Source organism: Sesamum indicum, linkage group LG12 (assembly GCF_026168435.1).
Source record: "Sesamum indicum cultivar Baizhima isolate 11 linkage group LG12, ASM2616843v1, whole genome shotgun sequence".
Classification (NCBI taxonomy): domain Eukaryota; kingdom Viridiplantae; phylum Streptophyta; class Magnoliopsida; order Lamiales; family Pedaliaceae; genus Sesamum; species Sesamum indicum.
Genome location: NC_142668.1, coordinates 6,202,588 through 6,216,469, shown reverse-complemented (window position 1 = coordinate 6,216,469; position 13,882 = coordinate 6,202,588). Strand labels below are relative to the sequence as shown.

The 13,882-nt window shown below is 32.6% G+C and overlaps 1 protein-coding gene across 1 annotated transcript; it reads right to left on the bottom strand.

Moving 5' to 3' along the window:
* Nucleotides 1-1,419: 1,419 nt before the first annotated feature.
* On the bottom strand, nt 1,420-8,169 carry LOC148784796 (uncharacterized). The gene is made up of 5 exons (XM_088876722.1): nt 7,958-8,169; nt 7,292-7,368; nt 4,366-4,475; nt 3,370-3,478; nt 1,420-1,716 (listed from the first exon to the last, which is right to left on the bottom strand). Exons 1-5 carry the CDS (start codon nt 8,142-8,144, stop codon nt 1,525-1,527), a joined length of 675 nt encoding a protein of 224 aa, XP_088732848.1. The 5' UTR covers nt 8,145-8,169; the 3' UTR covers nt 1,420-1,524.
* Between the last annotated feature and the right edge of the window lie 5,713 nt (nt 8,170-13,882).

Below are 13,882 nucleotides of genomic sequence, written 5' to 3'. Positions count from 1 at the left end.
TGGTCTTCACCAGTTTAGTTGTTAAAGTAGAAGTACTTATTATAGTGATAACAATATTAATAATAAAGATGAATGGGATTAAGTTAATTATGATTTTACAAATTTATAGCATATTTGACTACCTTTATTTAACAAATTGATTTGGACGGGATTGAAATTGGAGAGTATATTTATTTTAAGTTTGTTTTTATATTTCTCTTTTTTTTGTTTAATGAATTAATATATAATGCATTGATATATTATTTGTGAGTATATGTACATATATAAATATATATATATATATAATAGGGTTCAGTTAATCGATTTTTTTAATTCGATCCTACTAAACCAGTGACCCGATAATTTAATAAATTTGATCTCTGATCCAATTCTAAAAACATTAATGGATACAAATAGATATCTCTTTGTAGTCGAAGTCCCAAATATTTGAGGAAGAGATAAGGATACTTGTTGGAGTTGTGGCTCCTAAGTTCTTGGTAGGGGGTTGAGGGGATATCTGCCCTAGCCAGTGTTCTGGGGTCTTCCCGTAGGAGGTTTTCTCCTGGATGGGGATGCCACCAGTCTGTCTTTACCGGCTGCCACGTTTCTTGTCTTTGATGGTTAGTGCCTATCCGATGTAGCTGACGTGGATGGAGGAGTCCTACGTGGTGGCCACTAAACTCTTCTGAAGGTGAGCTCTAATCTGGGCTTAATTGGAACTAGGCCTCCATCTCCGTCCATGGGCCTTGACCCAGGGACTCTTCTTCGGCCTATGCATATTTCCCTTTGTTTCGGGGCTACATGGGCCTTTTTGGGTTGGTCCCATTTTAGGACATCTATATTTTCAACAAATTCTTTCAATTTGGATCATATTAATTATAAAATTATCATCACTAGCTATTATCTTATAAGGGTTTAGTCTTATTGCAGACAACTTATAATATATAACATACATATATCAAACAGATTAATGTAGGCAGCATAATACCAACCTTTGAGATCAATTGTATGGATTGAATTGTGAATAAACTTCCGTTCTTACATGCATCATACGTACCACAAACTGATCAACCTCCTTTTCAGTTGCAACCATCCTTCATCCGTCAAAAGAAGGCATCCACTGTCTTCTTCAAAATCCATATTTCAAATGTTTCGAAAATCTTTTGGTACTTCGCCTCAGCAGGTACTTTATGTACTTAGTGTTTTTTACGCGACTGAGAAAACGTGTCAATTGATGTCCTAATTGAGTTTGTGTACGGTTCCCTATTTATAATGCAGTCGCAAAAACTTGTAACCCCTCCGAACTCTCTTTTTTATTCTATCATTTTATCCACTAATGACAAGATAAATCGATCTATCACTATTAATCTTGTCATCAACCACATTTTTATCTATAAATGTAGAAAAACAATCAACATTTACTTTATTCGAGTAATTCGCAAACTTATTTTTTAAATAAAAATCTAACATCTTTATATATATATATATGCTTCAAAAGTATATTCCAAGATGTAAGAACTCATGACATCTTTTCTTCAGACAAACTTAATCAGACATCCTCATAGTGAGGTCTAAATTTATGGGAGTTGTAGAGCTGGTAGATTCAGATGTTTGATCGTTGCCTAAACCCAAAAAGTTTATCTCAGAGCTACCAACTAATTCTATGTTCACCCTTCGAATTTCAGCACTTCCCTTTTTTATTGAGCTGCAGGTAGAGCTTTCCTGTGTGCCCAACACCTGCATTACTTAACTCATCACATCCATCACACTATATATATATATATACGGATTAAATGTAATTTACCCTTATTATATGTAAAATGAGCAAATATCCCCTTATAAAAAAATAATTAGCGAATTATCCCTTTATATTTTAAAAAATGAAGTAAGTTACGCCCTATCAATGGTTTAGATAGGGGGTAGTTTGCTTCTTTTTTTAAAACACAGGGGGTAATTTGCTATTTTATTTTTCATATATATATTTTTTTTTTGCTCATTTATCATATCACAGGGGATAAATTGTATTTTTTCCTTATATATACATATGTTTTATGTGTGTCGCAGCAGTAAAAAAAAATAATATTAGTGATAAAATTGTAAATGGTAATTTTAAAAATTATTGCTAAAAATACATTTTAAGTAATTAAAAATAATTTTGATCCTATCAATATAGAATTATTAGTGACGACAAATGTGCATAAGTTACACTATAAATAATTAGTGATAATACAACGATAGTGGCAACACGAATGGAAAAAATGCAAGTCTACTCCTAAATTTGTAGGTGAGGCATTTTTTAGGGAAAAGTATTATTTTAGTCCGCTAAATATGTCTAATTTTAATTTTAGTTCGATAACTATGTTCATTTTTGTTTAGGCCCAGCAACTTACGAAATTGCTTACTTTTAGTCCTCTGGCAGATTTTCGGACAATTTTACCCCTATGAGAGCATATGGACTAAAACTGCCTTTCAAAAGTTGCATAGGGGTAAAATTATCCGAAAATCTGTTAGAGGACTAAAAGTAAGTAATTTCGTAAGTTACTGGACCTAAACAAAAATGGACATAGTTATCGGACTAAAATTAAAATTAGGTATATTTAGCGAACCAAAATAATACTTTTCCCCATTTTTTATCTTGCATGAATTGATTTGTACAATTTAGTTTTGGAACTTTAAAATCTTGGTTTTAGTTTAAAATCGAATGTGACTTGCATAAAATTACTGGACTACATTATGAAAATCAATTTGTGCATGATCAAAAATGTCATCCCCACAACCTCAACTCAAATGACTACAATTATATTTTTTTTCCCAACACGAATACAGGGTTAGAGTTAATTACACTTAAACTACTTCTGAAAATATAAAATTATACTTTCACAAAAAAATTTTGAAATTACATTTACACTCCCTCTGAAAATTTCACCATTTCCACTATACCCTTATGTTATATGGTTTGGATGGAAAAGGCATATCAACTAAAAAAATGCATAAGCTTTCAGTTTTTGCCGTCACTCATCATTTTGTGTATTTATCGACAAAGATCTCCTAGTAACATTTTAAAACCTATAAGGGGGTAAATGCAATATATATAAAAAGTTAAAATAGTGTAAATAGCAAAACATTTCCCGAATTATTGCCATCCAATAAATTAAAAGCAATTGTTGATGAATGAAAAACTAGTCATTATAGTATTAATAATTTGTAATAGATGGATGAATAACGAGTAAAATTAAAAGTTTACGTAATTTCTTTTGCTGAGGTCAGTATTTCTCCTTTTAATTCTACCAAAAGGAGTAGAATTATCGAAGAGGGTAAAAGTGTAATTTTAAAAAAATTAAGAAAAAAATATAATTTTATATTTTTAAAATTGGAAGTTCTGGAACTCACCTGATAGCCCTTCTGTTTAAGTTGTGTTGCAGCTTGGCAAAACAGGAATGGGCCCTCAACTTGTTTTACTGTATGAGGTGGTGGATCTCTCAATCCTTCCCAAACTTGTCTGTCCCAACAAATCAAGGAAAAAACCCTTTAATTACAAATATATAGGGTGAATAGCAATTTATCGCCCGTGGTATTAAAGATGAGCACATTATTCTCTTATGAGAAAAATATAGCAATTTATCTTCATGTACTTTTAAAATGAAACAATTTACCTCTGTATATAGGGAGGTAAATTGTTTCATTTTAAAAGATATAGGGAGGTAAATTGTTGTATTTTATAAAAAAAAAAAAAAGGGGGGGGGGGGTAAATCTCTATTTATTTTTTCATAAGGGATAATTTGCTCATTTGCGATATCACAAGGGGGTTGCTTGCATTTTTTTTCCTATATATATATATATATATAGGCTTTTATACAAATTTAAATTCATAATATGATCATAATTTGACTGCAGAACATATATAATTACGAGTAAATTACAACTACTTCCTTTAAAATTTGACGTAATTATAAATACTTTAGTATTATTTAAAAAATTACAAATACTCCCCTCAAATAGAAAATAATTATTGTAGCTCCTAAACAGTGATGTGGATATTACTATTTTACCCTAATTGAAATTTTTAAAATATCTATATATATGTGTGTGTGTGTATTTGAAAAATATAAAAAAAATTGAGGTTGAGTAAAATAAATAATTTATAGGGAACATTAGTTTATAAAGTCATCTTAAAATATTCTAAAAAACATATAGAATTATAGTTAAAAAATTCTAAAGTTGATCACAAAAATTGGATGAAAACTTAACGAAATGGATCCATTGTAAAACTGTCATTAAAATTGAAATATATTTATAATTTTTTAAACAATAAAATTATATTTATAATTATACCAAATTTTATAAAAAAAATAATTGTAATTTACTATATAATAAATGATGACTTACAGAAGAGGGTGAGGGGAGGTTGTGAAATCAGCTGATCTCATTTGTTGTTGGATATTGGATATCATGTTCAACTTGTTTGAATCCCTCTTCTCCTTCATGCTTCTGTACATCTGATTATCAAACCAAATTATAAATATATGTGTATGTTTGATGAAATTATATAATTTTTGAATAAAGTCGTGACATTGTCGATTTTCCTTTTACTGTATTTCTTTATTATTTAAAAAAAATTAAAAAATCAGAAGGGGTGGATTGCAAATTTCTAAAAATTATTAAAACAAAATATCCACTTGGTCAACAAAAAACAAAAAAAATTAAAAAAAAATAAAATTATAATTCTTAATCCACGAGGGCATTTTGGTTAGTTCACCACAAAAAAAATAGATAGAAACCTAAACGGATTGGGCTAATTGTTAGATGACATTTAAAATAAGGGGGAAAAAGTATTATTTTAGTCCGTTAAGTATGCCTAATTTTAATTTTAGTCTGATAACTATGTTCATTTTTGTTTAAGTCCAATAACTTACGAAATTGCTTACTTTTAGTCATATGGCTGATTTTTGGACAATTTTATCCCTATGCAACTTTTGAAAGGCAGTTTTAGTCCATATGCACTCATAGGGGTAAAATTGTCCGAAAATCTGTCAGAGGATTAAAAGTAAGCAATTTCGTAAGTTATTGGACCTAAACAAAAATGAACATAGTTATCGGACTAAAATTAAAATCAGGCATACTTAGCGGACTAAAATAATACTTTTCCCAAATAAGGGGGTTATAGATAATTTTTCAAATAACAATGATATATTCGTAATTATTTCAAATTTCACAATAGTCGTTGTGATTTTTCCTGTATATTTATATATATATATAGAGAGAGAGAAAGAGATAAGTCAAGTTTTAGTTAATGAATAATAGTAAAAAAGAATGGGATGAGATTCATATTATAACACTATAAAAAAAATTATTATTGCATATAGTTTATTGGTTATGGACTAAAGTCGTGGTAAATAAAACTTATTATAGCAATGATTTTTATTGTAGCAGTGAGTGATATATACCAAAAGTTTTTGCCGTTGCTCTTAAGCATTACAAATGTTTTGATCATACTTGCAAAAATTACGATCGATACTCATTGCATGGCCTTGATCAATAACTATTTATTACACGATTATTTATCTTTAACTATGACGATTAACCATAATTAAATAATATTATTTCTTTTAGTGTAACTTGATTTGGCACGTACCAAAGTCTCCTATCAAAGTCAAGCAAATGTTATAATATTATAGTTTCTAAAATATACATTGAATTATTGATTAATATCAATTGTACATCTAAATATTAGTGAAATGATTATCGTTTCTACTTTAAAAAAATAATAAATAATTATGCAAAAAAGCCCAATATCTCTATTTTTTAGTTAAATTCAAATAAAGCATTTAATTGCAACAATTAAACCTATACATAGGATACAAATTATCTTACACATCATGAGGAAGTACATTTAATAAATATCTAACCGATGCTACATATGTATATATATATGTACGTAAATTAATTGAATTAATATCTAAAATAATTAAGTTTCTAGTTCTAATTAATCTCAACAATAAGGGAAAAGTATTATTTTAGTCCGTTAAGTATGACTAATTTTAATTTTAGTTCGATAACTATGTCCATTTTTGTTTAGGTCCAGTAACTTGCGAAATTGCTTACTTTTAGTCATTTGACAGATTTTCGGACAATTTTACCCTTATGCAACTTTTGAAAGGCAGTTTTAGTCCATATGCACTCATAGGGGTAAAATTGTTCGAAAATCTGCCAGAGGACTAAAAGTAAGCAATTTCATAAGTTACTGGACCTAAACAAAAATGGTCATAGTTATCGGACTAAAATTAAAATTAGGCATACTTAGCGGACTAAAATAATACTTTTCTCCAACAATAAACCCTAATCTATATCTAGGCTTAATTAATATTCCCATATGTATTAATTAAATTGTTGAGGAGCTGTTAATTTTTTTCCACCTTAATAATTGGCACTAATTAATTTGTCAAGACCATACACATCATCTTTTTTATATGTAGGAAATAGGAAAAATTATATTTTTGATCATTAAATAATATCACTTATTCGATTTCAGTATTTAAACAATTATCATTTATATTTTTAGTCTTTAAATTGACACGTATTTTTTTACGATTTTGATCATTTTTGTTAATTGACTGTTAATTGGGTGAAAATAATTTTTTTTTCTTTTTGCCCATCTAATTTAATGATTAATGGATGAAAATTATTAAAATAGTAATATCGGATAAGCGGTATTATTAAAAGATCGAAAGTTTTAAAATATTTTTTAATAATTTCATAATTATAATTTCTTTTCTCACCCACTCTCCGTGAAAATAATTTATATTTATCAAATTTCTCCATATTTTTATTTTTACAAATTTATATAATCTTAATAAAATCGTAATTACAATATATTTTTTCTCTTTCGCCTAACCTCACGTTTCTTTCCTTTCACATATTTTTTTTTCTTTTTTTATCCTCACACCATAATTGCTTCTTTTTATGTATTTCTTTTCCTCGCACCATAGTTTTTTTTTTTTTTAAATGCTCGCAAGGACCGCGTGCATCGACTGGTATTGAATAAATTTGAAGGTATAATTGAATTGTGTTTGAAAAATTTTAACCCAAATCGAGTCTGGCCGAACTTGAGCTAATTACATGGTAAGTGCAATACACTTATCGTGAGATCAGTGTACAGTTCAAGAAAATTAACCAATAACATAACAAGTATATCACACTTGCTCTGTAATTGTTTTAATTCAATCGAATTAGATTTGGGTAAAAACATTTCTATTATGTATTTAAGGCATTAAAAAAAAAAAAAAGACAAGAAGAAAACTTCAACAATAGGTACCTGGAGATGGCTCTTGATGTGAGTAATTTTAAGCCCTTTCACACCCATCATATGCAAAATCTTCTTAGGGGTTGCTTCTGAACATATATTAATGGATTAAACCACAAAAGATTATAATAACTTAATTTCTAAGTACATAATATATATATATATATAAGAAAATATACAAATATCCTCATGTGATATTGCAGAAGAGCAAATTAAGTCTTTATAAAAAAAATAGCAATTTACTTCTCTATATTTTCTAAAAGGGTAAATAACAATTTACCCCCGGTGATATTGAAAATGCGCATATTACCCTGTATGAAAACAATATAGCAATTTACCCCCTGTACTTTTTAATGAAACAATTGTTCTTCTCGTACAGGGAGGTAACTTGCTTCATTTTAAAAAACATAGGGAGATAAATTGTTGTATTTTAAAAATTATAGGGAGGTAAATCACTATTTATTTTTTCATAAGGGGGTAATATGCTCATTTGCGGTATCACAAAGGGGTTACTTGCATTCTTCCTTCTCTAAAATACAATAATTTATTTCTCGAAGGTAAATTGTTTTATTTTAAAAAGCACAAAAAATATTTTTTTTTTCATTGAGATAATTTGCCTATTTACAGTATGCGGACTATTTGCCCTCTTTATATATACATGCATAAAAAGAGACTTACTGAACTTGCCACCAAGAGAGTGAACTGCTTGGACAAAGTGATGATGAAGATGAGGTGTCCATCGGAGCCGTGGAACCGATGATTTTCTATACTGTCGACGACGTCGTCTAACCTTATAACTATAATTACAGCAGCTTTTCTCCTCATTACCATCTGAAGAAGAATTATTACTGTCAAATATTTGCATTGGTTGCTGAATCAATGAATGGAAATGCATGTGGCTATGGGATTGCAGAAATATGCATGCGACTGTGAGAGCTACCTACGTACGTGATTCTTACATATATATATATGCATAGGGTGAATAGCAATTTACCTCCTGTGATATTGAAAATGAGCATATTACTTCTATATGAAAAAAATATAGCAATTTAACCCCCCCTATACTTTTTAAAACGAAGCAATTTACATCTTTATACAGGGAGGTATATTGCTTCATTTTAAAAAATATAAGGAGGTAAATCGCTATTTATTTTTTCATAAGGGGGTAATTTGCTCATTTGTGATATCACAAGGGGGTTGCTTGCATTTTTCCCTATATATATATATATGAACACTTATTCGATCCTCCCCTGAAATTTGGTGTAATTACACATATATATTCTATAATTTGAGAAATTACATCTAACACCCCTAAAATTTGCTTTCGACTAACAAATAAGTCCCTCCATTAATAAAAATTCACAAAATTTGTTGAAATTAATAATAAAAACAAAATTGAATAACAATTGTTATCTTATTATTGACTGATTGCAAGTATTAATTTTTCAATTTTTTTATTAGTATGAACAAATTTATTGAATTAAGCTGATGGACTTATTGGTTAGACGAATGCAATTTCAAGGATATTAAATGGATTTTTTAAATTGTAGAAAATCTAAATGTAATTATACGAATTTTAAAGGTGGGAAGTGTAATTATGTTTTTAATTTAATTATAAAGCTATAAAAATGATCTTCTTGTGTTTCTTACAGTACTGCACAACGCATCCCCTTTTTTCAACAAACATTAATTACTTTTAATTTCTTCCCAATCGTTTCTTAGCTTATTGATTAAAACTAAAATTCTCTGAATAATTAAGATTGGAGTTATGATTTCTAGTCACATTATATCAGTACTTGTCTTATTTTATACAAGTTGATTATAATTTGTTTTATTATTTTTTTATATATTAGTCCTATCATGATGTAATTATAATTTTTATCGAAAAAATTAAATTCTTGAAATTCATTTAATGGATAAAAATATAGGAAAAAATGCAAGCAATCCCCTTCTGATATCGCAAATGAGCAAATTACCCCCTTATGAAAAAAAATAAATAGCAATTTACCTTTCTATATTTTTTAAAATACGACAATTTATCCTCCTATGATTTTTAAAATGAAGCAATTTACCTCCCTGTATAAGGAGGTAAATTGTTTCATTTTAAAAAGTATAAGGGGGTAAATTACTATTTTTTCATAGGGAGGTAATGTGCTCATTTTCAATATCACAGTGGGATAAATTGCTATTCACCCATAAAATATATATGTACATATTAAAACCAAATCAATCAACATGTGGTCGACCCAAATAGATTTAAATTCTTTTTTAATTGTCAAAGATAATAATTTGATCCTTTAATTTGTTCCTTTTTGTATCAATTCCCACAAGAAAAAATATAATTTTTCGCTACAGTTAATTACAGCGGTCAAAAGAAAAAAATCGTGGCAAATACAATTAATCATGATTTTGCAAGTCGATGTTTCTGCAAGTGTTGCCAAAACATTAGTTATGATCAAAATCATGATAAATGTCTTGACTATGACTAGAAATCTATCGTGATTCAAATCGAAAACGCGACTTTACAAAGCTGCCGTCCGATAGAAGGAAGGAACGAGAGCCGTCAGATCGAGGGCGCCAAAGAGATTGGGGCAAAGTTTAAATTGGAAGCTCATTGCGACGTCGTTTCATCACAATTAGGGCGCAATGCGAGAGCAGAGGAAATTGGGGATTTTGGGAAGGTCAATTGTTCCCGATTTGCACCATCATCCGACACATGGACGGTCGAAAAATAGTGAGCCGTTATGCAGTGGCTGTCGCCTCCATTTTGAGAAGCTTCAGGCGTGCCAAGATGAAGAACCAATTGAAGCTAGTAGAGGACAACACAGACTTGCAGTCTGCTTAAGTTTTAATGCAATTTCAGCTTTTTTCTTCCTTACATTTTTGTCCGTATGTTGGAACTTGATTGTAAAAAGGAAAAACCGATTGTAAGGGAGACTTATGTTTTTATCATATTAATGAAATCTTTGTTCCTCTCATCTACTTTTTCTCTCTAATTCTCCTCATCCCCATTCTGTTACATTATCCGGTGAACAAATTATAACTGTGACATTTGGCCTTAGAGCCAGACTTTCCTTGGACCTTAAAGAGCTACAATATTAAAAGAAATGGCTGATGGAACACGTTTAAAGGAACTACAGGAAGCCCAAAAAAGATCAGATCTTATGTTCTTGGATGAAAGGGCAAAGAGAGAGGCTAGTCTTGATGAACTCCATGGGAGGATGGATCAAATGCTAGAAGTACAGGAAGGTCTCCAAGCCTCAATGCTCAATCTGGAGCATAACATGGCTAGTTTGCAGCAACAATTACAAAGCATGGCTGATCAGATGCAACAGTACAACAGGAACAAGTCAATACTGGGAGAAGGGAAGCACACTACTGAGACAGGGCTGGATAAGGAAGAGGATGTCTCTGTATCATTACATGCTATGAAGGGAGACTTTCATTACAGGACCTTGAGACTTAAAGGGATTGTGGAAGATAAGGAGATCCTCATCCTCATTGATAGTGGTAGCACTCACTGCTTCCTTGATGACAAGGTGGCCAGCCTTTTAGGGTGCAAGTTGGAGAAAACACACCCCATGATGGTGAGAGTAGCAGATGGTAGCAAACTCACTAGTCAGTTGGCTTGTCACAGATTCAGCTGGGAAATTCAAGGACACCAATTTACACATCCAGTTAAGGTGATCAAGCTGGGAGGTTATGACTTGGTCCTAGGCTGTGATTGGCTAGGGCTATATAATCCAATTAAGTTTGACTTCCACAAAGGGAGAGTGACCCTTAGTCAAGACTCTAACAAGTTGATCCTCAAGGCTCTCAGTGGTCAGGTAGGATCTAAGGCAGTAACCACTCACTCCCTATCCAAGCTCATGAGAGGGAGGTGCCCGGAGGTACAAGGGGAACTGCTGTTGAATCACAGCACAACAACTGAAGCTGCAGGAAATGATAGAGTGCAAGAGCTATTGCAGGAGTTTGAAGACATCTTCAGCAAACCCTACTCTCTACCCCCTGAAAGAGAGATTGAGCACCGTATAGAGCTGCTACCTGAGGCAATACCTAGGAAGCAACACCCCTACAGGTATGCATATGGACAGAAAACTAAAATAGAAAAGATTGTTAGGGAAATGCTGGACAGTGGCATTATTAGACCTAGCCAGAGTTCTTTTGCCTCTCCTGTGTTACTAGTTAAGAAGAAGGATGGGGGCTAGAGGATGTGTGTTGATTATAGATATCTTAACAAACTTACAGTGAAGCATAATTTCCCCATTCCAGTTATTGATGAGTTATTAGATGAACTGCATGGAGCCTCATACTTTTCAAAAATTGACTTGAGGTCTGGATATTTTCAGATTAGAATGAGGAAGGATGATATACCAAAAACCAGTTTCATAACTCACAATGGTCATTATGAATTTCTGGTTACGCCTTTTGGGTTATGTAATGCTCCCTCTACCTTTCAATCTCTTATGAATGCTATTTTTTAGCCTTATTTGAGGAAGTTTGTACTGGTTTTCTTTGATGATATATTAATCTATAGTAAAGATTGGGGCTTGCACTTAGTACACCTCAGGAAGGTAATGAATCTTCTCAGACAACACCAGTTATTTGCCAAGAAAAGCAAATGTTCTTTTGCTCAAAAGGAGGTTGAATATTTAGGACATGTCATCTCACACCATGGAGTGGCTACAGATCCTCTGAAGATTGAATGCATGATTAATTGGCCTGTACCAACAAATGTTAAGGCATTGAGAGGGTTTCTCGGCCTCACAGGGTACTACAGAAGATTCATACAAGGCTATGGGATCATCAGCAAACCCCTCACGTCACTGTTGAAAAAGGACTCTTTTGAATGGAATGAGGATGCTGAGAAGGCTTTCAACCATCTCAAAGAACTGATGGTCTCAGCTCTGGTGTTAGCTATGCCTGATTTCTCTCAACCTTTCATTGTTGAGACCGATGCAAGTGGGAAAGGGATAGGAGTTGTGCTAATGCAAGGGGGAAAACCTATCTCTTATCTCAGCAAAGCACTAGCTCCCAAGAATCTGGGGCTGTCCACGTATGAAAAGGAATTCCTAGCTCTCCTTCTAGTTGTTACCAGGTGGAGACATTATCTCTTAGGCAATCATTTTATCATAAAGACTGACCAAAAGAGCCTCAAGTACATTCTTGACCAAAGGATAGATTCTATGTTGCAACAAAAAAGGAGTGACCAAGTTACTTGGGCTCAGCTATGAAGTTCAGTACAAGAAAGGCAAGGAGAACAGGGTTGCAGATGCCCTATCCAGGAGAAATTGCCAGGAAGATGCCTCTCAAACACATGCTATATCTACCCACATTCCACTATGGATTCAAGAAGTTTAGGAGAGTTATGAGGGAACACCCTTTTCCAAACCATCCTGCAATCCAAGGTTATTGATAGCACCTCCTTTCCTGATTATAGCTATGAGACTGGGGTATTGAAGAAAGGAGGAAAGATATGTATAGGGAGCCATGGAGGGATAAGAGAGAAGATTCTTAAGGCACTACATGATTCTGCCTTAGGTGGTCATTCAGGCATACATGGGACTTATCAGAGGATCAAATTGTTATTCTACTGGCCTACTATGAAGATGGATGTGCAAGAGTGGGTGAAACGGTGTGAAATTTGTCAGAAGGCCAAGCATGAGAACAACCCATACCCAGGATTGCTGCAACCCCTACCAATTCCTGAACAAGCATGGTCTTGTGTTTCCATGGATTTCATTGAAGGATTGCCTAACTCTGAAGGTAAAGACTCTATCTTAGTAGTGGTGGACAGATTGACTAAGTATTCTCACTTTATATCACTGAGGCACCCTTATGCAGCCACCTCCATTGCTAAAGTGTTCTTTGATAACATTTACAAGCTCCATGGATTACCTGTCAGCATCATTTCAGACAGGGATAAAGTTTTTACCAGCAGGTTTTGGAAGGAATTATTCACCCTTTCAGGTGTCTCATTAGACATGTCATCCTCATATCATCCACAAACAGATGGACAAACAGAGAGGATCAATCAATGCCTTGAGAATTACCTTAGGTGCATGTGTCTGCAAAAACCTAAGAAATGGGCTCAATGGCTCACTTTGGCTGAGCTTTGATTCAATACCAATTACCATACCGGGTTAAAAGCTACCCCCTTCCAGGCCCTCTATGGGTATCCACCACAGCAGCTTCCCATAGGGCCCTATTTCCAGAACCATCACTCTGATGTTGCTGGATTGATGCAAGAAAGAACCAAAGTGTTGCAGTTGCTGAAAGAAAATCTACAACAGGCTCAGCATAGGATGAAATTATATGCTGACAAAAAGAGAACAGAAAGGGAGTTTCAAGTGGGTGATGAAGTATTTCTCAAACTCCAACCTTACAAACAAACTTCTGTAGCTTTGAGGAAACAGCTGAAGCTATCAGCTAAGTATTTTGGTCCTTACTGAGTAATTGAGAGAATTGGGAAGGTAGCTTACAAGTTAGAGTTACCACCGGGATCCAAAATCCACCCGATTTTTCATGTCTCATTGTTAAAGAAAAAGATTGGTTCCAAGTACTTTCCATCTGTTAATCTGCCAGAGTTAGAGGATGAGGTGT

Excerpts from the sequence above, each read along its gene's own strand:
- LOC148784796 (XM_088876722.1), bottom strand. The coding sequence starts at position 8,144 with ATGCAAATATTTGACAGTAATAATTCTTCTTCAGATGGTAATGAGGAG. Across the intron at positions 3,479-4,365 it reads ACCTCCCCTCACCCTCTTCT|ACAAGTTTGGGAAGGATTGA; the intron begins GTAAGTCATCAT and ends TTGTTGGGACAG. Across the intron at positions 1,717-3,369 it reads TTAAACAGAAGGGCTATCAG|GTGTTGGGCACACAGGAAAG; the intron begins GTGAGTTCCAGA and ends TAAGTAATGCAG.